This window comes from Ambystoma mexicanum, chromosome 9 (genome assembly GCF_040938575.1).
Source record: "Ambystoma mexicanum isolate Mex_15411 chromosome 9, UKY_AmexF1_1, whole genome shotgun sequence".
Taxonomy (NCBI): domain Eukaryota; kingdom Metazoa; phylum Chordata; class Amphibia; order Caudata; family Ambystomatidae; genus Ambystoma; species Ambystoma mexicanum.
Window position 1 is genome coordinate 793,310,489 of NC_090931.1, and position 23,976 is coordinate 793,334,464.

General features: G+C 47.7%; 1 protein-coding gene across 3 annotated transcripts in view; it reads left to right on the forward strand.

The window, feature by feature from the left end:
* VPS8 (VPS8 subunit of CORVET complex) overlaps positions 1 to 23,976 on the forward strand; it is a 2,529,257-nt gene that overhangs the window by 1,548,455 nt on the left and 956,826 nt on the right. For all 3 annotated transcript variants that reach the window (XM_069615741.1, XM_069615740.1, XM_069615739.1), the window contains exon 30: positions 5,917 to 5,999. In XM_069615741.1, the coding sequence (XP_069471842.1) occupies positions 5,917 to 5,999 (83 nt within the window). The remainder of the gene's footprint in view (positions 1 to 5,916; positions 6,000 to 23,976) is intronic.

Below are 23,976 nucleotides of genomic sequence, written 5' to 3' on the forward strand. Positions count from 1 at the left end.
AACTCGGTTCCAAAATGGCGTTTGTGTTCGCTTCTGTGACTCCAACCCAAGTCGAGCCCTTTGTTCCACTTTTTGGCGGGCTTCCCCACAGAAGCCTCCAAAAGTGGTGCCACTCTGTCTGGGTACCACAGGGGGTGCGGGAGGGGGTTTAGGCACCCTGGACTGAGTTGCCTCAGCAACTCAAGTAGCACTCTTGTGTGATTGGCCCAGTGGTGAGCCGCCCGGCTCACCACTTAGCATGTTTGAGTGACAGCTAGGACTGATGAATGGGGGTTTTCTGCATAAAAGCAGGGCTTTGGGGACTGGAACTTCAGAAGTCGCCTCAGGACCTAAAGAATCCGAGGAGGGAGAAACCGAGCCGACCTGCAACGACGACACCACCGATGGAGCCCTGCTGAACCGTCTCACCACTTTTCCCGACGACAGAGGAGGAGATCTCCAGTCCAGAGAGTCTTCTTCCTTTGACTGGTGGGGATAACCAGTTTGCCCGCCTTTTCGCCTTCCTGGATCATCTCATGGCCAACTTGCCTGGGCCAAGCACCCCGGCAACCGGAATACCACGGTTTACCACTACCGCGAAGAAAAGGGTAGTACCTTTTAACCGGAGAACTCCGCGGCTGGTTTCTTCCCTGGCAGTGCAACAACCTTCATCTTTCCTCCACGTCGAGACCTCCTCTTCCTCTGGACGAAACACCAACTTGCACCCGCTGCCAGGAACAACTGCCCCCGCTGGAGCGTTCTTCCCATTTCAGGTACTGTGTCCCGCCTGGCTTCCCTTGCGACAGATCGTTCGGGGTGACAGTAAATCCTCGACTTTCTAACCTGGGTTAGCCTGGGGCCTGTTAACTAACTTTTCCTGACTTGATCTCAATCTTTTGGGAACTATCTACAAAGACTCTTTGGGCATAACCCCACTGTGTGATCCTGGATACATTTCGCCTGCTCTCTCTAAGAGTGGGCCTGGCATTTGAACTTTCTTGCTCTCCAGTAGACTTTGCCTAACCTGCCTCACTGTGGTTCTTTTAAAAGTATTGCAATTGTGTGCTTTTATAACTCTGCCTTTTCCCTCCCTTTTTATAACTTATTAGAGTGCCATCTTAGGTTAAGCGCTCACCTCTGTCTGAAAATAAGTGGTGTTTCTCACTAAGACTTGTCTAATAAGTAATCAGGGTTGTATATCTATAATAGTGACTGGGTGTTGAATGTACTTACCTTTTTGTGCAAGTGTAATTTACAAGTGTGTCTTTAAATAAATATATACTTTTACACCAAAGCTCTGGTCAGTGTTCGCTTGTGCTACTGTATCTCTGTACCTATTGTGTATACTCTATATACTGCCTAACTCATCTTGAGAGAAGTCTGACTGCTCAGCCACAGCTACCAGGTAAATTTGGGTGGTACAGACTGCTACCAATTGGGTTTACTGCCAACACCTGTAGTCTTAAGCCTTTTGCAGTGGTCCCTAAGGGAACTGCACAGGTTTCTGCCTAACACTCTACAACTCCCCGACAGCCTGGGTGTTGGTCAGTGGATCACTCACTGCCTCTTTCGGGTTGACCAGACAGACAAGGCAGGGATGCTCTTTCTAGCCTTTGTTATACGCTATGTCTTTGGAGCCCCTGGCGTTGCGGTCCGTGACAACCCGAGGATCAAGGGGATTCAATGCGAGCAAACGTTCTTTTAGCTGTCCCTATTTGTGGAGGATATCTTGGCATATCTGGTGAATGTGCACTCATCAGTGCTTGAGTTTCTGCCCTTGATTTTGGCATACGGACGGTTTTCAGGACTCAAGATCAACGCTCATAAATCGTGTGTTATGCCGAATAAATGCGAGGGGTCCTGTTTGGAGAAAAGTGTGCAGTTTAAGGGGATATGAGGGTTGAAAGGGGTGGAACGTACGTATTTGAGAGTCCAGATTTCCAGAGATCGTGTGACGATGTTCTCCTTGAATTACACTCCAATGCTTGAGATGCTGGAAGAGTACTTGGCGAGGTGGGCTGCCTTATTGGTCTCGTGCTATGGGAGAATGGTTTAGATCAAAATGAATGTTCTTCCAGTGGTGCTTTATCTCTTTTTGAGTCTACCCACTCCTGAGCTGTATCTTTGAGAGCTGAAAACCATGCTGGCCCGATTTGTCCCGAGGATTAAACACTTGGCGCTAACGTTACCTCAGGACTAGGGAGGGTTTGCTTACCCTGATTTACAGATGTATTATAAGGCAGCCCAGTTGACAGTGCTGGTGGAACATTTGAGGAACAATCTTGCCAATTATTGGACCTTTCTTGAGGAGGTCGCTGCGCACCCGAAAAAGGTTAGGGATTATTTGTAGTCCTGATTGTGTGCGATTCCTGAGCCGCTCTGTTCTCATCCTACATTGGGGGTTCTTTGGTTGGTATGGAAAGAATTCAGGCTTAACAGTTCTTTTCGGAAGGCTCCTTCATTACCTACGATGCTGTCTCCGAAGTCGTGGGGAAAGACGCAATGTCCCTCTTTGAATATTTGTGGATAAAGGGGGTTGCTAATAGACTGGTAGTGGGACGTTAATATGTCTAGGAATTTGACACAATTTAAAGCAGGCCTAGCCTCAGCTGAGGGTCGGAAGGGAATCCTCTCGCGACTATGATATATGATATGATGTGGCATTTATAACGCGCCTGTACACAAGTGTTTCTAGGCGCGACAAGACAAGGAGGGGGGGGAACAAAGGGAGGACAAAATAACAATCTTCCTAAACCTTGTGTCATTCAGATCGTGCAAGTGCAGGGAAGGGGATAAGTGCCACGGGGTAGGGGAAGGGAGAAGTGCAGTTAGCTCACAAGTGTAGTCAGCGGGTGGCTCATAAGTGCAGAGAGAAGGGACTGTAGGGTTGCAGATACAGACCCTTAAGTGTTGGGGAGCCTGGAGGCAGTGCAAGGGCAACTGGAAATGCAGGAGCCTTGGCCCCGAGTTCAGAGGGTGACCAGTGCGCGGAGCAGTCGGGTGCATCCGCAGGAGAGAGGAAGAGCAAAATATAGGGCCATGACCACGGCTGACGTGGGGAATAGACAGGACTTCAAGCAGCGGTGGGAGAACTGGCTGTGGAAGGAAATTCCTGAGGAGACCTGGACTAGGATCTTCAAAGTTGCCTTTCAGGGTAACCTGTTTACGTCCACCATCGAGCTCACATTTAAGGTTCTCCATGGATGGCACAGAGACCCAGTCAAACTTGCTAAGATGTTTCAGGGCTCATCCCTGCAGACCCGCCTGTGGGCAGCGGGCCAATTGGTTCCACGTTTGGTGGGATCGCCCAGTGATTCAGACTTATTGGGCAGAGGTCCTCAGCTGGCTGGATGAAAGAAATCACGGGGGTTGCCCTGGAACTAGACCCCCTCCAGGACGTGCTGGGAGTCCCTCTGACAGAGGGTGGGCAAGAGAGGTTCCCGAGATTGTGGAAATCAATACTTCGAGCGGGCAGGGTAGCACTAGGAAGTTCCCGGGAGCCCTGGATAAAGTGGTCTGTGAACAGAAACTTAGGGACATTTACACAATGGAGAGGCTGACGGCTATTGTACATGATCACATGGGGACATTTCATGAAGAGTGGGGTCCTTTGATTGGTAAATGGGAAGCATGATGAGAAATGGGGAAGAGAGGGTTGGGTGGAGGGGGACATCAAGTTGGTGCAGGGTGGCGGTCCAGGAACCCGGAGAGAGGAGGGGGAGGGAGATCCACTGCCAGTGGCTTAGAACTACTTATAGGACTGTAACAATTATTCACGTGTGGGGCTGGATCACACCTGGTCATATGTATATGGACAGCGGTATCATTTAAGCGCAAGCATATCTGATTCTGGGTTGTTTATTGAAGCATGCATCTCTTGGGTTTTGGGGGGTGGGGAGAGATTTTTTTCAGTTTTTGTTGTGGTTGTTTTGCTACGAGTCACATGCTGTAACTGAAAACTGTTGGACAAAATGACAATAAAATGTAAGTTTAAAAGAAAAATAATGTTTCTGGAGCTGTGCTGCTGACAGACTACATCTATGATGAAGAATCTGTGGGAGGAACATCCATCAAAAAGAATATTACCAAAGGTAAGTATTTATTCATTTATTTTTCTTTAATTGCTGAAATCCTTTGGATTTTTCCCTGTGGCTGCTGTGCATGGGGAAAAAAGGCGGGGAACTGAGGTGTGGGGGCGTAGTGATATATGTACCACCCCGTCACATCTGGAGTCGAAGAATGGTGCGACAAGGTATTAGGAGGTCGAGCGATGATGCTGAGCTGTGCTAAAACCCATTAACATTTTCTGAGCAGCTGATGCTGAATGGAATATCTTATCAAGATTATGAATCTACGGTATAAGAATTCATAGAAAGAACATTACCGGTAAGTAATTTATCCTTCTGAGCGCTATAGCTTAGTGGGGAAAGAAGTGCCAAAGGGCCTAAGGACTTTTTCCACAAGGGCCTTAGTGGCAGTGTTCCTGCCTTGAAAATCTGTCAAGCACCTATCTGGGCTTCTTTGCAGACCTTTGCCAAGCTTCACTCCCTAGAGTTCCAGTCAAGTCATAACACTCATTTTGCTTGTGCAGTGCTGCACAGTTTTCTAGTTTAGGTGATGCTTCTTGCTATCATCCCTCTTCCAGATTCTATACTGCTTTGGGAGTCCATTTAAGATTAAAAATCTATGGGAGAGATGCAAACCATTAGATGAATACATTACTTAACTTTGCTGCACGGTTTTCTAGTTTAGGTGATGCTTCTTGCTATCATCCCTCTTCCAGATCCTATGCTGCTTGGGGAGTTTATCTAAGATTAAAAGAGATGCAAACCATTAGATGAATACATTACTTAACTTTGCTGCACGGTTTTCTAGTTTAGGTGATGCTTCTTGCTATCATCCCTCTTCCAGATCCTATACTGCTTGGGGAGTTTATCTAAGATTAAAAGAGATGCAAACCATTAGATGAATACATTACTTAACTTTGGTCATATTATTTCTGATGGATTCTACTCAGTGAGGATCCTTATTACACTCCCTCCCCCTTACAAAGAGAGTTATGTGTTGACTTAGATATTTAGCATGGGGGGGCTGGAACTGAGGTCAGTGGAGCAGCATTACATATATATGCATCGTTTCCTTTGTAGGGCCATGGAGCATTACATATATATGCATTGTTTCCTTTCTAGGGCCATGGAGTTGTGGGTGCAGAGCCATGCTGTTGCCCCCTGGTCGCTGAAGAAGGTCTGAGCTCCTGCTCTCTAGGGCTATCTAAGACTGGTTTTCAAACAGTGCGGCTGGATCCCCAGGGGAAGCCCGGAGGATGTCATTGGTGGGCACTGGGCTCTTCAAAAAGGGAGCCCAGGAACTGCTTTCAATAGAAAATATGAGCAGACATGGTATTTGGGGGGCCCGGCAACACTACTGTGTAACTCACGGGAGGGATGGAGAACAATATTTGTACTCAATGGGGACCCAGCATAAAAAGGTTTGATTAACAGTGATCAAAGATGAGGAATCTGGTGGAGGTGAATCCATCAGAAAGATCATAGTTGAATCTAAATAATTTGTTCTTAATCCTTGCAACTATAAAATAAAAATCACATGCAGGATACAACCCATACCTCAAAGTTGCTTGCCCTAAGTACAGGATAGCTGTTCTCACCAGGGTCAAAAATATACAGAGAAAACAAAATGGTGGACTCCTCCAAGGCTCACACCCAACTCTCTCATTCCTAAATAATGTGTTTAAATGCGTATGCAATCTTGTTAAAATTGTCATTTATTTAAGGTTTCTTTCCATTGTTTAAAAAAATATTTATATGGTTTCTTTTTCTAAAACAGAAGTAAATTATCTTTAAATGTGACATGTACATGAGAGATAAATGGTTGTAACATAGAGGCGATCAGTGTGATAAGTTGTGTTACCTCCCACAGGTGCTTTTGGAACTGCTTCAAGCTGGGGGCATTGTTCAGTTTGAAGAGACCAGGCTCATACTTTTGGCGGAAAAAGCAAAATTGTAAGTGAGCTCTATCTTGATTTCTTTTAAAGAGATGATATTCAAACTTTCCTCACACATTTGCCTCTGCAAGGTGCAAACATTTAGGTTGTCAAAAGCCAAAGAAATCTAATCCTTTGTTCTTGGAATCTCAAAATACTATACTAAGTTGTATTTAATTGCTGTTAAGATGGATTTCCAAAATCAGCTCTGGTGGGAGGATTTTGGGGGGCCAGTCTGTGTGGTAAACGGGGAAGACACTGAGAGGTTAGCCAAAACCCAATCAAGGTAAGGTGGCTGAGCAGTCAAGAATCAGTCTCAGGAAAAGTGCAAGAGAGGCCTATGGCTAAAATGTGTCCACAAAGAGCAACACCAGTAATTCAAGTAAGACAGTAACTATATAAAAAATAGTTATCTGTTAGGCCTTTAGTTACACACTAAGCATCTAGAAATCACAGGTAAGTATTGTCAAACAAAAATATATAAAACATACGGACAGATGTAAAGAAAAATTGTTGGAACTTGTCAAAATCAACACAATAACAGCTTCCATCAATCTTAATAAGTCCAAACCTAAGCTGGGTTCGGGGCTTATGCCCAAAAGTTACCAATTTCAAAGTATCACTTCTTCAGGTAACTTTATATAGAAAGAATGCAGTGGGATGTAGTGGTGATCATAGAAAGTTTTCAATGTTAGCTAAAAGTTCAGCGAAGTTCAGGTGAATACTCAACTCAATCTAACACACTAGAATAGGCCTAGGGAAGTATCCTTAACTCGGGTTACACCACCAAAGCCAAAGGTCAGGTCAGAGTGAGTCAGGAGTGTATGCCAAAATACTCTATTGGAGATAGTGTCACAAGTCTCTCCCCTTCTCACCTGCTTATGTTGTTTGCTTGCGACCTTCCGGGATGTCTTCTTTCTTTCTTCGGATTCCAGCGTGAGGTTCGCTATCCAACTTCTGGGAGCATTCAGAAGTCCAGGGAGGATACCATGAAGGAATGATGTTTGCACTCGGAGGCACGGAACGCCGTGATCCTAGCGCGGAAGAAATCCAGGAATATCAGAGGTAAAGTAGAGGAATGGAAAGAAGGATGGGGAATTCAAGGAATATATAACAAGGGATCAAAAGAGCCCCGAACGAACTCCGGCAACACACGTCCAACTACAGCAAGCGGTAGCATTGAGACGCGCAGAGCAGCGGGGGCGTGTATATTTTGTAGAGCGTGGAGCGTAGAGACTAGCCAGGAACTTCCCGTTTCAAGCGGCCATGTTGGAAGGATCACTGCATTCAATCCCCTATGGGTCAGGGACCAGGAAGTCCAGAAGGGACGCAGACGGCGGTTCATGACAGATAAGGGGTGAAAAGCAACAGGTATATACATTTACGCCCTCCTCTGCCGCCCCCACACCACCCGGGCTTGGGATATTGCGGATTGCACATGTGTAGGTTACAGACTTCGTCCTAGGCCTGTACTTTTGGTCTTGTTCCCACCACAAGGGATGTCCAGACAGCACAGATGCTTTATTTCAAGGGATTTTAGTTTTGGTCTGTTACGGTGCACAGGAAATTGTTCCAGCCGGTTTCCAGTTGAAGGCCCACACGAAGATAAAGGAAGACTTCTGCAAGAGATACAGCCTCAGGACACATCGTGGAAATGAAGAAGACAAGATTCAACAAAGTACCCCACAGTCAGGCAGCAGCAAGTGATCGTACAGCAGCGAACACGGGAGCAGCCGCAGCACAGCTTCCCTTGGAGTAAGACAGCTGATAATGCAGGAGCAGGTGACTTGTAGCACAAGCTGGAGATCTGCAACGTCCCAAGGCTCTGCTCGGAAGAGCGACGGCGGCACTAAGGTAGCCCAGGAGAGAGCTGGTCAGTCCACAGGATAGTCCAGGGACACTTCTGAAGGCTTAGAAGGCACGTATCCTCTAGCAGGGGTCAAAACTGGTTGTTCCCACCGGTCCAGGGTTCAAAGCAGTAACAAAAGCCTTTTTGAGATTAGGACAGAGGAACAAGGCTTCACCGGGATACCACTAGACTCAATGCTGGTCAGCTGCGGGGGTGGTCTTCAGGCCGTCAGCGGGCTGCTAGTCTTCGTAGAAGTCGTGGCTCCAACAGTGGCTGGGAGCAAGCCCACCAATGGTAAGGATCTGTATCATTCAAACAGCCAGTTGTTGTCCAATCATGGATATCCACTGGCGACATCTGCCCAGCAACAGACATTCAGGCAATAGGGATTTGGATTGGGACTAGACAATCCCAGCCCCCTCCTCTTGACACACACACACAGACCGCCCCTCAACTTGCGAAAGCCACAGTTTTCCCTGCGAAAGAGTGTTTCATGTAAGGCCTTTTCTGACCTGTGAAGGCAGATAGACGGCCAAAGAAGAATATGGCCCAAGAACAAGCGAATAGACTTTGTGGCTCATCCACCTTAGGATGCTAGCCACTTTTAATAGCCGGTGGAAGCACTAGACACATGGGCCTGCCACACTCGATTTGATAGTTATGGTATACCCTGCTGTGTGTGGTCTACTTCGGACAGTGCCCCACTGTCCTTGGATAGAAAACTGAAATTGGGGTTTGAGATCCTTCACACACGCGCCAGGTGTTATGATGAGGATGAGAGCATATTCTCTAGTAATGAGTCGGAATTCTTGGATTTAAGAGTGCAACAAGTGTTTTATTTGTGCAGCCGACACGTGCTTCGACCCTCAGGGGTCATTTTCCCTCAGCAGTCATTTTCAAGGCTCTGCCGTCAAAGACTTAGACCTCAGTGCCAGCGTCGCAATTGACACCAGCTCTGGGTTGTCAGCCCTGTCAAGGCCTAAGATCTGATCTGATTTGATATTACGGACATCCTGGATGAGGGCCTAAGGAAGAGACCTTGTTGCTATTCAATGCGGCTATGAAAGCTCTAGTTCTAGAGGAGTGGGAGAGCCCCGCCTCCGCACCTGTGGTCGATAGGGTTCCGCCAAAGAACACTGCCTAGCCCCCTCAGTTGTGGCTTTCTTGTCAACCATGAATCCCTCAAGAGTTTGGTGGTGCACGCTGCAACAGCAATTTGAAGTTGCCCACATCCCCCCCACCACCGACAGAGAGTAAGAGACTGGACGTGTGAGGCAAGAAGGTGTTCACCTCTGGCAGCCTTGGTCTCTGCGCTCTCAATGCACCCTGTGCCATGAGAAAGCTCTCCTTTAGTTTCTGGTCTGCAGTGTCCAGTGCGGCCGACACCGCCTTGCAGAGGTTTCAGCCCTACACGAGGGACTGCTAAGTGTTTGGGCTTGGCAGTGTAACAATGCTCAGCGCCGTCCAACAGAGGTTGATGTTTTCGCCCCTCTGCCACATTTGCTTCCCACTGAAGAGGTCAAGCTGTCCCAGGAAGACTGCAAAGCAGGAATTTCCAGAGTGGTAGAGGCAGAGGTACCCCCTAGAACTACTGTAGGCTCAGTCACCCTCAATGAAAACCCCCTGTGAAAGGATCTAGGATCTTCTGGCAAGAATCCCCAGTGAGTGCCTGGAGGGGTGGGGAGCGGGATTCAACTCAGAATGGTCTCAGACCACTTCTGATACTTGGGCCTTACAAGTTGTTCAGCAGGGTTACGGTCTCCCTCCACTCTATACCTTTACTATACTGTCTCTCCAAATCGCTTTCTCTTCTCCTCTCTCTAATCTCTCTCTAGTCTCTCCCACTACCTCGCTATTACTTCTAAAACACTCCCCCGTTCTCCAATACCATTTACTCTCCCATGCATTCTCACAATCACAACTGCACTCTTCCCACTAGGTACCTCTACCTTTTACACACAGTACCTCACCTGTACTTCTATATCAAGTTCTCCACAGACTCCTCAGTGCTCTGCTCCACCTTCTGTCGTCTTTTAGGTCTCTTACCACCTCTACACCCCCCTACCTCACCCGAAAACCCCCATACTTCCTGACTTCAACAGGCCTTTCATATCTGTACTTTCTTACGTCTGACTTCCATCCTTCCCCTGTTGCTTGAGTGTTCCACCTGACTCTGTACCCCAATCTACGGCTATCCTTTTACCTGATTGTTAGAATGGATTTATAAATTCTGCTCTGGTCATCAGATGGTTAGGAGGTCACCCTTGTTAGTGAAACAGGGAATACTTCTGTGAAGTTAGCCAGGACAGTTAAAAGTAGCTTGGAGAGCTTTCAAGGCTAAGTCTCAGGAGTAGTGGGGGTGATCTAAGTTCTTGGATGAGCACACACAGTAGGATGACAAGAATTACCCTTAGACATTAGTATATCAAAAATACACAATTTATTAGGCCCAGAACACACACAACTGAATAATGGCAAACACAGTGATATCACTTTGAAGGGATTGTGTCCTCCGATGTATTCCACATCTATGACAGTAATGTCTACAGCTGTGCTGCTTCGGAAAGTTTTTCGGCGTCGGTGTCCTACGTCGATGACATCGATATGCTGTTCCTTGAGGGCCTCCGTCGAGAGCCGACATCACTGGTTATATGTAGGACGCACGACGCACGTAGCCTCAGTTCTGTTTTTTCCGCTAACGTGTTTGCTTCAGAATCTCGGCGCGCCTCGGTGGTTCTCCTGTTGAATCGGTTCTTCTAACTTGGATATATTGCAAATATGTCTTCGTCTTCTTCTACCCCGAGGTCGGGCTTCAAGAAGTGTTGCGACTGCAGTTCTAAAATTTCCCTGACGGACCCGCACAACGTCTGCCTCTGGTGCCTAGGCGAGAGCCACGCCACCGACGACTGCAATGAATGCCAGTCCTTGACGTCAAAGGCCTTGCGGGAACGGAAGAAGTAGTTGTCTGTCACCGGTCACCTTCCCCTTCCTGTCTGGACTCTGCCAGACGGCGGGTAGCTTGTCCCAACAAGCATTCATCGCCAGCGGAATGGGATGCATTCCGCAAGGAGATGATGGCGATTTTCGAATCGCAGGGCACCTTTCCGTCCGCGCCTTCGAGAGAAGCCGGCAGGGAACGAGCTAGGGCCACTGCTCGCACGCCTTCGGGCTCGGGCGGTCGGCGCGATCATCGGAAGGACACACTCGGGGCTCCGGCCTCGAAGCTGTTGTCGAAGTCGTCAGCACCTCGGTCTACGTCGACGCCGATTTCATCGGCGCCCTCAACGCCTTTTGTGGAGGATTTACCGGAAGTGCCCCGGATGGCCGTGGACCCTCCGAGGAAGGCCCTCAGTAAATCAGTGAGGCCTGTGTTTGAGCCTTTTTCTGTACCCTCATCCAGGGATTTGTCCAGCCTTTGGATTACATCTCAGAGGTGGAAGATGAGGAGGGGGTTGTACCTCCTGAGATTCCTGATGACCTCTTGTCTGGTCACAGCCTGATGGAAGACCTGCGTCAGTCCTTGCATGACGCCAGTGGTCTGGACACCTCTCCAGAGGTTGAGTTTGGCAGGCCTGAGCCTGGTACACATGCAGAGTCCTCATACAGGCGTCTCATGTCGAGGATGACTGAGTACTTGGGGTGGTCTGCTCCACCTGTGGATTTTCTGCAGGATGACCTGACAGAAATATTGGACCAAGGTCCACCCACTGGCCCGGTGCTGCCAATTCATATGGCCTTACAAAGAAGGGTGGCGGCGGCTTGGACTGCTCCGGAGAGTCTCCCAGCAGTGAATAAGTCGCTACTGAAAAAATACCGTCCAGCCAGTGGCAACCCCTGCTACTTGTCTACGCACCCCACTCCGGAGAGTTTGGTGGTGCAGGCGGCTACGGCCCCAGCAAAGCAGGCTGCGTACCTTGTGGCTGTGGACGTCGACCAAGGCTGTGATGCCGGAACGCTGGCACCTTCAAATGATTGGGAAAGACCTGGCATCGAGGGCCTCGATTACTTCTTTGGCATAATGCTCGGAGGTATTCCTGATGTCGATGGCGTCAGCACTGGGGCTTGTGAGAGGTCAGTAAAACTGAGCACCACTCTTGATGCCTGCTACTTGGGGCTTTGTAACAAAATGGTGTCTCAATAGTCTTGTTTGAATGCACTAAACTATGCATTTATTTTCTAGCCATTTATGACAATCGATGTCTCACAATTCGCCTCATTTCCAGAAGCAACAATATGCAATAACCACTTATGCACTTCGCTCAATTTTCTAAGGTGGGTCTATGTGTCCCCAACCTCTTTGGTTTCATTTATTTGGTTTGTCCTAATATAGAGGGTTTACCTTCTGTTAAACAACCTGCTACTGGGGGCGGTGTGGGTCACTCGCACCTGCAGCAGCATGTTTCCTAAACATGTCTAGCATGAAGGTTTTGAAATCCTCCCACTCCTGTCAAGTGGTAGGCCCAGCCAATGGCTTACCTCCTTCCATCGACGAACCCAAGTCCCGACGATGGCAGTGGCGCCTCTTCTTCTTGAGGGATGAGTTACAGTGGCTCATCGAATGGGACCGTTTCTTCTTTCGCCAATGTTCTATTTCGGGGGTAAACCCCTCGGTCCCAGCCTCCGAGGACTGTACTGTCGACCGTGCCAGAGATTTAGAAGGCCGTCGGCCTAAAGCACGTCTTGCAGCCTGATCACGCAAAGATTTCGGTTGCATTTTGGCACACGACGCACAACCCTCCATGTCATGACCCATGCTGACCGAGGCACCAGAAGCATAACTCATGCGGGTCAGTAACAGACATTTTGGTGTGGCAGTCGGTACATCACTTGAATCCCGAAAGTCGGGCGATGGATATCTCATGTCAAGGACAAAGTTTTTCTGACAAAAACAGGGATTTTAGAGTCGAAGACTCAACTGTGTTCATAAAGCAGCATGTAAAGTGCGTGGAATATAGACACTTAGGTGTGGGGCGCAGTAACAGAGTTTCTGATGTTTGTTAATCTGCTTAGAATCACATGCTGTGCATAGGTCCGACATCCAGTGGTCACTGCGGAGTATTGCATTTTGTTTTTCGTAGTCGAAAAGGGGACGTCGACAAGGCGTGTCTGTAACACTATCCCTATAGTGACGTGCGTTGTACCCACAATCCCTCACGCGTCGAGGTCCCTCAGATTGTTTTTTTCCGCCCAGTTTCTGGTCGCCTTTCGCAGAGCTCCTAGAGAGACATTGCTATACTTGCCACGGACCTCGGTCCTTTTGTCATAACTTTATATACTGATAACGATCCCTCCCCCTCGACGTTAGCTGTGAAGCTGTTTCTCCGCCGAACTGATTTTCGACGGAGAATAAGAGCGGAGGAGATCCTTCGGCGCTGCCGAACACGTGGCCTGGCCTCGACGGCCAACTTACAGTAGGGAGAGTGGGGGTTAAAACTTTGTCTCTTCTCTTTGAGAATGTCTTTCTTTCTCCCCTTTCTTTCCCTTGGGGTTGTTATCGCCAGCTATTATTGCCTCAGCTATGGAGAGGACACCATTTAAGTTTTGCCCACGCTGCAGGGGCAAATATACTTGGAAAGATAAGCACAAGCTCTGTAATCGTTGCTTACCCCTCGATCACATAGAGAACAGCTGCGCAGCCTGCAAGCTCTTAAAACCCAGGACTCTTAAAGAACGTAGGGTTAAGAGGTGGGCGGACTACGCGATGTCGAAGTCAGTTTCCTCACCCGCTGCCACTGAAAGTGACGAGGAGTGCGATAACTCGACGTCCGTTACGGAAGTCATGAACCCCCAGAAGGAGCGCTCCCGCTCCTCGTCGTCCGTCCCCGGCCCCGACGGGCTCGGCTCACGCCCTGCTTATGGGGATGAACACCCCGGCGACAAGGACGCACACAAACCCCATAAGGCTAAACACACTACCCACGGCTCTTCTTCGTCGAGAACGAAGGATCCATCAGCGCCGAAGGGGACGCAGGGCACTCCGGCGTCTACCGCAGACCGTAAAGGTCACAAGCCCCACCCGCAAACACAACCGCGACCAGCGATTGGGCTTCCATCTAACACGGGCGCTACCCCAAAAACATCCGACGCAACGCTCCATAGAGCGACCGTCTAGGTACAACGCGCAACGCACACAACGTCGACACCAGAGCCCTCGACGGACAAAATCGTGGTCGAGAGCCTAGCGAGAATTGTCGCCCAAGACAAACGTACGCGGACGACGAAACAAACGTCGAATACCGCGTCGAAAAAACATAAAAGTAGCCAGGAACTCCCCCTTTCTCCAAAGGACGCTTCCGAACTACCTGAAGGCTTTTCAGAAGGAGACGGGAACCTCTCGTCGACGTTGTGGGAGCGTTCGAAACGATTCGAAGGCGAAAACACTAATTTCCCCCCTCTAGACTATTCAGGGGTACCCCATGAGACCCTTGAAAGACTCCATTCTTGCATGGAGAAAATGGAAAGGTTTCTAGGAAACCAAGACCCACCCACTCACAAAAGACAAAGAGAATGGCCACAGGATGACCCTAGAGTCAAGATTCCTAGGCTGGTTGACCTCACTGAGGAGGAGCAATACCTCCAAGAAGATGAGGAGTGTTTGGGTGGAGAAGAAGAGGTAGAACTTGAGGAAGAGGGGTTCGAAGAAGATCCTTACACCACTGCTACAGGGTTTGAAGAGGATACAGCTACCTCGCAGCCCTGGCATTCACCGTCAGTGCAGCCTTGGCAATCCCCATCAGTACATTCAGACCCTGATGCCTTTCTCCCTTCTCCTCTCAAGGATTCACATGGGAACTCCTCTCCCATAGATGACCAACCTTCCCTCAATGCACTATTGCGCAAGGCAGCAGCGCATTTTGAGATTGATACAGGGGAAACTCTTCCAGACATTGACTTTGTAGAAAAAGTCATCAAAGAAAAAGCCCCTGTTAGCCAATCTATTCCACTTCTGGCTTCTATTAAAAGAAGAATTTCTCCTTCCCTTACTAACCCAGCTTTAGTAAGAGGGGTCAACCCTAGAATAGAAAAGCTCTTCAGCCCTTCATCCTCTGACCCTTTATACATCAGAGGACACTCTATTCCGGACTCCCTTGTGGTTACCAACACAAGAAAAAGAGCAGGGGTGCCACTATCCACTAGTGAAGCACCTCCAGACAAAGAAGGCAAAAAACTCTACGCACTGGGGAAGAGAATCACGACCTCCGCCGCCTTCTCTACTAGAATTGCTAATAACAACTCACTTTTAGCTAGCTACGCAGATGCACAGTGGAACAAGCTGCGCAGCGAAGCAGAGGAAGCACCTGAACCTCTGCGTTCTCGCCTGCTAGCTATAATATCAGAGGGCACACTGGTAAACCAGGGCATCGTTAAAAACTCCCTAGATGCCGCTGAGACGGCTGGCCGCTCCCTAGTGCAGGGAATACTTCTCAAGCGCCACGTTTGGCTACGCAATTCAGGTTTTAAGCCCGAAACCCAAGCCTCCCTCATAAATAAACCCATTGAACAGACACATCTGTTTGGGAAAGCAGTAGATGAGGCCCTAGAACATGCTAAAAAAGAGTTTGATACCATCAAGACTCTTGATCAAATTTCTAGGCCCCCTAACAGGCGAGGCTATGGTAATAAACGCTCCTTTCGTGGCCAAAGACAGCAACAGAACCAACAACAACAATATTACTCTGGCTCCAACTGGCCCACTAACCAGGGTAACACCCAGTTCAGTCAAAGAGGCCAACGCCGTGGCAAAGGAAGAGGTCGTGGCTCCAGCCCCAGAGGTTCCACGCCCAATACCAGCAAATGACCCGAAAATTCGGGTCCCCTCCCATGCATCACCGGTCGGGGGCCGGCTAACATCGTTCCTTTCAGCATGGGAGGGAATCACGTCAGACCGTTGGGTATTATCCACCATAGCCCACGGATACTGCATCGAGTTCAACGGTTCCCCGAAGTACAAACCCCCACGGAACCGACGCATGACACCGCAACACCTCTCCATTCTTCTTCAAGAGGTGGAAGAACTACTGAAGAAAGAAGCTATAGAGCCCGTCCCCCTATCACAGGTAACAGAAGGTATTTATTCAGTGTACTTCCTTGTACCCAAAAAGGACTTAACCATGCGCCCTGTATTAGATCTGCGCCCAGCGAACATATTTGTCAAACCCCAAAAGTTTCGTATGGTGACCTTACAGGAGGTAATCCCACTGTTATCACAAGGGGATTACATGACAACACTGGACATGAAATATGCATACTTTCATATTTTAATGTTGACATCGCACAGAAAATACCTCAGGTTCAAAATAGAGGACAAACACTACCAGTTCAGAGTACTACCCTTCGGGATAGCATCTGCACCAAGGGTATTCACGAAAGTACTGGCAGTGGCAGCGGCCCACCTGCGCAGATTATCCATCCCGGTATACCCTTACCTCGACGACTGGCTCATAACAGGGGATTCTTACGAAACATGCTTCTCCAATACCCAAAAGACCGTAGACCTTTTGTCCCAACTGGGCTTCTCCACCAACGAAAAGAAGTCCAGCTTAGACCCCAGCCAAACCAAACAATTCCTAGGGGCTCTAATTCGAACAAAGGACGGCCTCGTATTCCCCTCCAACGAGAGGGTCCAAAACATGCTGTTTCAAATTCCCCATTATGTAGCAGGCCGAGAGGTGACGGTACGCAAAGCAATGCGCTTGCTAGGGATGATTGCGTAATGTATTTATTTGGTACCTCACGCGCGCCTGCGCATGCGCCCAATGCAAGAGTGGCTCTACAGCCAGTGGTGTTAGGCCAGCGGACAATGGGACGATCTAGTGGTGGTCTCGCAGGCCTTGGTTCTCTCGCTACGGTGGTGGACAAAAGAAAACCTGTTATTAGGGAAAACTTTTGCCACACCGGCAGTGGAAGCCACTCTAACCACAGACGCATCCCTTACAGGATGGGGGGCTCACCTATCTTATCAGACGGCCCACGGAGTTTGGACTCCGAGCTTAGCATCCAAGCATATAAACCTGCTGGAACTACTAGCGGTGTTCAAAGCACTGAAAGCCTTTCAGAAACGGCTACAAGAAAAGACAGTGATGGTCCTCACAGACAGCACCACAGCCATGTACTACCTCAACAAGCAAGGAGGCACTCACTCTCCAGGACTGTCCAAACTGTCCCAGAATATATGGAAGTGGGCTCTCAGACACAACATGTTCCTACTGTCACAACATGTACCAGGCGTACTCAATCTTCTAGCAGACAAACTCAGCAGAGACTTCCCCCCTGCCCGGAGAGTACGAATGGCAATTACACAAAGACATCGTCTTAGACGTCTTCACTCAATGGGGTTTCCCGGAAATAGACCTGTTCGCAACTCTGGAAAACTCACAATGCCAAAGTTACGCCTCCAGGTACCCCCAGAACCAGTCCAAGGGGAACGGTCTGTCGATTCTATGGTCAGGGAAATTTGTTTACGCCTTTCCCCCGACTCCCCTTCTCAACAAAGTGGTGCACAAGATGCATCAGGAGCAGGTTACAATGATACTAGTGGCCCCAATGTGGGCCCGGCAGCCATGGTTCGCTCACTTGATGGAGATGTCCCTATCTCCCCCAGTGAAACTTCCCTGCCCGTACAACATGCTGTCACAAGACAAGGGCAGAACACTGCATCCATGCCCTCAGACCATGAACTTAGCAGCCTGGCTCCTGAGATCATAGAATTTGGACATTTACAACTCCCACAGAGATGTATGGACATCCTCAGGGAAGCCAGAAAACCTAATACTCGACACTGCTATTCTAGCAAATGGAAAAGATTCGTTATCTGGTGTAGAGGTACTAGCATCAACCCAGTTGACTGCTCTCCTACTGACATTATTCTATACTTGACCCATTTACTGGATTCAGGTTTAGTGTTCAATTCCATTAAAGTCCACCTAGCGGCACTTTATGCATACACCACTTCCCAACTTAAAGTGTCGTGGTGGAAGATACCAGTTATCAAAGCCTTCATGGAGGGGGTAAAGAGGATACACCCTCCGATAGCTAACCCAGCTCCCGGATGGGACTTAAATGTGGTACTTTCCAGACTCATGGGCCCTCCCTTCGAACCCATGCACAAGGCAACTCTTAAAGATATCACCCTTAAGACTGCTTTCCTAATAGCTATCACCTCAATTAGGAGAGTAAGTGAACTACAGGCTCTCTCTGTACTAGACCCCTTCGTAACAGTTCACAAAGATAAGGTGGTTCTACGCACACACCCAAGGTTTGCACCTAAATTCATCTCGAAATTTCATGTAAACCAAACTATAGAACTACCAACGTTCTTTCAAAACCCTTCCAGCTCGGGAGAAAAAAGTCTGCATACACTAGATGTACGCAGAGCTGTCATGTTCTACATGGAAAGAACCAGACCACTGAGAAAGACTAATCAGTTCTTTGTCTCGGTGGCAGCAGGAAGAGAAGGAGATGCGGTCTCAAAATCCACTATATCTAGATGGATTGTTCAATGCATCACTCTCTGTTACACTCTTGCTAAGAGAGAACTACCCTTCAAGCCAAGAGCACATTCCACTCGAGGCACGGGGGCTTCCATAGCATTCATTGCAAATGTTCCCCTTGAGTCCATCTGCAAAGCGGCAACCTGGAGTTCTGTGCACACATTTACAAAACACTACTGTCTAGATGCACACTCTAGATCTGATTCCCAGGTTGGGCAGGCAGTATTAAGACATCTTTTCTCTACTGTTCCTTCTCATAACCCACCGCCAACTCCGGGTACTGCTCGCTAGTCTATGCACAGCATGTGATTCTAAGCAGATTAACAAACATCAGAAGACAATGCATTACTTACCGTAAAAGCATTTCTGATGGTTGTATCTGCTTAGATTCACATGCGCCCACCCTTCCTCCCCGCTCGGATGGAAGGAACATAGACATCCTTTTATATATATTTCTCTCTTTTCTGTACTCACTCACGGCTAAAAGGCTCCCTCAGGGCAGAAAAATACAAACAGAGGGACCTCGACGCGTGAGGGATTGTGGGTACAACGCACGTCACTATAGGGATAGTGTTACAGACACGCCTTGTCGACGTCCCCTTTTCGACTACGAAAAACAAAATGCAATACTCCGCAGTGACCACTGGATGTCGGACCTATGCACAGCATGTGAATCTAAGCAGATACAACCATCAGAAATGCTTTTACGGTAAGTAATGCATTGTCATATATACGACACATGATGTCACGTCCGGAGCCGACGATCGGGCAATGAGCAAGACGGATCGATGACCGAGTCGAGGTCCATTACGCCCCCTGTGGGAAAAAATTCCGAAGCAGTGAAGTTGGATAGGATATCTATAATATGAGGAATCTTCGGGAGACAGGCAATCCATTGAAATCACCTTGCTGTAGTTGAGACAGAACTTGTTGCAGCATCAATATACGGAACATTTGTACCTTCAGGAACTTGTTGAGCACCCTTACATTATTTAAAGTTGTCTTTATCATCACAGTTACCTGTGTTTAGGGGTCTGACTAACTGGAAAAAGCTGAGCCTCCTTGGCAGGCTTTGCTATCAATGGTCATATTAGATGATCATGCCTGGAACTAATAGCAAATTACTTACAGCTTATCAAGACCACACAATTTCCTAGAGAAATGGCTCTAAGAAGGCTAGTTGGAGCCAATGTTTGATGACTGACGCACATGGGTAGGTGGCAGGGCAAGTCTTAAAAAGAAGCAAAATGGGGGGCCATATTAACCTGGGCAATGGGAAGACGTCACAGGACGTGACATCACAGGATAATTCCTACAGCGTCCAGATCCTTTTTATGCATGGGCCCAATGTCCTTACCCCACACATGTGAAATATCATTAAACATCACAGATGCAATTAAAGGAGTGCACCCAAATTATAGTGTTGTTACATATTAATGAGTAAGTGTCCATTCATATATTACACAGGAAAACCTGGTATCCAGGATGGGCAAAATAAATGCATAATCACATTCTTTTGCTTGATCTATTTCTATAACAATGTACATACTGTTATGTTAATGTATTATGTAATTAGCGTAGGCATTGCTAGAAAACAAATGATTTAACCTGTTGACTCTGTAAGGAAGGAAGGGGCGAATTGGCCCCCCATACATTCTACACAAGATGAACAGCTTGCTCTTGCACTAGTGGGGGACGCCTCCATCGCCCATCTGTTGTCATGAGGAATAAGGCCTCGGCAGAAGCAGAGGTGGGGCTATTGCAAGACACACTTGGACTCCATTTTGTGTGCCCTCGACTCCATTTTTGGATTAGGTTGCAATTCGGCACTACAAAGTCTCCTCTCCCCTCAGCAGCGCTGTGCACAGCGAGCACCAACCGCCCCCACCTTTTCTGCGCATCCCAAGTCCCTTTCTCACGGATGCGCTGAAGCCAACTGTTACAATTAAAACTATGTATCTTATCATTCTTCCTCTGAGATTACTGTCCTGTGTGTGAACCAGTCTCAACCATGACTTGTAGCTCATCCATCTCCACAAACCTGCTCCTGCACCCTCACCCTCGCTGTTGGAAAATTACCGCTTGTGTAACCCTGTGCCCTCCTAAGATTATTCTCTTGATGTAACAGAAGTGTGCCCCCCTCTGTGCTGACCACCTCAGAGAGCCCCCAATAACCCAGACCCCTGTCACAGTATATCCTGTCCTAAACTAACGTGTGTCACTCCATTCCCCTCCCCGCCCTGATGTGCCAGACCAGCCCAGTCCCCAGGTTATCGCAGAAGGCAAGACCCCCGCACCCTTCCCCTTATGAATGACCCAATGTAAGACAATGCAATCATATGTGTACAATTTATAGGCCTCTAAGATGTATTTAAAGGTAAATTGATGCTCATTGTTTATTACATGTCTAGAATAACTGTGTAGATTAGCTAGTGAGGTCCAGCCGCCTCTCCGACCAGGCCTTACCTTCACCTCGCATGGACCAGCCCAGCTGAATCACGTGGTGTCCAACCTCCCGCCAAGTCATCAGCCACTCCCGTGGAGCGGGCCCATAAATAACTATATGTGCACCTCCTTTCTAACCAATGAAACTGTAATCAGTAGCCTGCATAGAACTCATCACTGATGACGATGTAACCCTTTAAAACATATTGTATCTGTATTGTTTGCCAGAGCGCTCTCAATGTAGCAGAGTTCTCTGGATGCTGAATAAAAAATAAATCTTTGACAAATTAGCAATCAACTCTCGTGGTCTCATTCCCTACTGGGATGTGTCCTTTATTCTGATTTTTATTGGTATTGTGGGGAGTGAGTACTTTCAACTCCCAAACATTAGCAAATACTTATATGAAGTATACCTGGAAAGATTTGTGGTCAAGTTCGTACATTTCCGCCTGGTACAAAATCCTGATTTTGCCTATACTTAAAGTGTGTAACCCTGGGCAAATCATGCAGTCTCATCATGCCTGATCTACCAACATTGGGAGCCCATAAAGGCAATTCAATTTGCAACTTTTGCTATGAAATAAAATCTACTCTCAAGAGTCACTAAACTCTAGTTAATGATAATTATTGGTTATTTAAACCGTGCTTTTGCCAAACCACTATACAGAGAACATATTCACATACATTTAACACACAACCAAAGTTGATACTGATTTATCAACCTCGGAAGGATGAAAGGCTGAGTTGGCCGTGTCAGTATTGCAGTCGTTGACCTGCAGATCACACACACATCGCAGAAGTAAGCACTCAACCCACTGAGCTACCTTGTTACATAATAATATACTGTCCATTGTTAAGAACTCACGGTGGCAACAGTAAAGACAGACACAAGTGATCACAGTTCAAGGGTGTTTATTAAACTGTATACATGGGTGAGAAAAACACCTAATCTAAACCTAAATCTAAGATGGGACCAAGCTACGAACATCAAATAATAATAAGGCAGTCCTAGTGGCGTCTTGTCAAATAAAAAGGGCCTATACTTTAAAAAAAACTAATGCCAATCCTTACTGCTAAGTTACTAAATAGTGTGGGATAATGTTCATCAGAAAAGAAAGAAGTGTTCACAAAATGATAAATCAGGATGGTATAACTGGGGTCTCCCTTCCCCACGTTTTTAGCACGGGACAAGGCCGGACTCTCGAGCACAGCACACTGGTGGGCTTCTCCAGCGTGAGCTTACAGTTCTTTTCCAAAATATCAGGGCCTACTGTGGCCAAGTCTCTGCTACACCCAGTGTCTTGCCTCACAGGACCTGATGTACTATTAACAATAAACAAAAAGTTATTTTCCAGAAATCCTCTCGTCAGTTGATTTCCTTTCACGCGTGGATCCCCCTCAACGGGGCTACGATGCTTTTTGTTACCTTGGCTTCCCTCAGTCGGGTTCACATTTGCCAGTTTCACATAGTTCACTTATTCGTGATGCCTTGCAGGATTCACTTCCCCAAGCTTTCCAGCCCCCACTCAGGCTTTCCATATTTATAGTTCATACAGCGTTTTTCCTCAGCCAGGCGCACACGCCCGTTTCACACTGTCACAACTTTGGTAATGGGTTTTTGTCTTTCGATTGTACAAGGGATTTTGGCTCGACCCTCGTATGACCATCTTAACTCTGTATGTCGGCCTTCCATACAGCCTATTGTTACTATATTATTGTTAGGACTGATTTTCTATACTCTTTCCTCGTGGACAGATGTATAGAAGGCCAACCTATATTGTTACAGGAACAACTCTGGGAAGCTGTAGCCAAACCAGTTTAGGTAGCAGTGAAAGGCGGTCGAGGCTAAGTTCTCCGGAGGAGGCGAGCTTGTAAGGGGTCCACAATGAGGTCACAAAATGGGAATCACACATTATACTTAGACAGGATGTATAAATGTACAGTTATTTATGGCCAAAACACACTATAGAAAAATTACTACTAGCAGGTAGACTTATCACACAACACTATCAAACTAAATACATATATATTGACTTTGTCATAGGGCATAATACACATCAGAAACTCGTGCAAAGGAAAGGTTAGAATAGTATTATGCACAAAAAGGTCCACAGAGATGATCCCTAACTAAAATTGTCCAGACCTGAGTGCCACGACCCACATCCAGAAAACCCCCCTAGCAAGCCCATGGGCCTGGAGGGGTCTTGACTCGGGTCTCCAACAAACTTAGGCATCCTTTGCCTAGGCCCTCTTGGGGCCAGTCCTGGCACCTTTGGCGCAAAGCTCATACTTAATAAAGACTTGTGTTTAGGGAACTACTTTATTTCAAGTGCCAGTCAACATGGAGGCATCCACATAGCTTGGCTCCTTGGAACCAAGCTATGCAGTATAGTGTTTTGGGTGTGGTAGCCTAGGGACTACTTACCTGGACTACTTTCTTGAAGCTATTTAAACCACACCCGACTTGGATAACACGCTTTGCGTTACTTTGCAATCCTGCAACGTGGCGCTCATCGTGTTGAGCTGTACCCGCGAACCTCGGAAGAACAGCATCTGTAAAGAGACAAAAGGACATTGTTAACAGCAGCAGCTTACCTGTAATTTCATTATTAGCTGCCCACAGCTCCTGCGAACAGCATCCTAGGATCAGCGCATCTCCCGGACAGGCAGATCTGCAAAAAAGGAAAAAACAAAACATTAGACACAAATTGTGCCGAAAAGCTTACCTCGCAAGTCGCCATTCGACCAGCATCACCTCAGGATTTCATACACCGGGTGAGCACCGCGATCCATCGGAAAGAAAAGACAACAGGTTAGCAAAGGCAAGGCATCATAGCGCTGTGCATATCGCCTACTTACCGCATCAAGGCGCTCTTAATACGCCACCATTTACCGGCGAGACCCAATTCAGCCAATGCATCACATTGGACTTCCGCGCACCTAAGGAAGAGAAAAAGACATTATTTAAACCAAGAAAGGCATGCAAGAATAACAACAATATACAACAGCAGTAAGACCTACCTGAAAGACTCAAAACGGGCCAGCATCAGTGAAGTAACTAGATCGCATTCGCCCACAAAGGACAACGCGCCCCTGCCAAGAAGGCAGGACGGAGAGCACACCTGAATTAACAACAAGGTGAGGAAGAGGTCCAGAGGGGCTGCGGGCATACAGGGTGGTGGGGGGTTGCTTACCCCAGTTGCCCAGTCTTG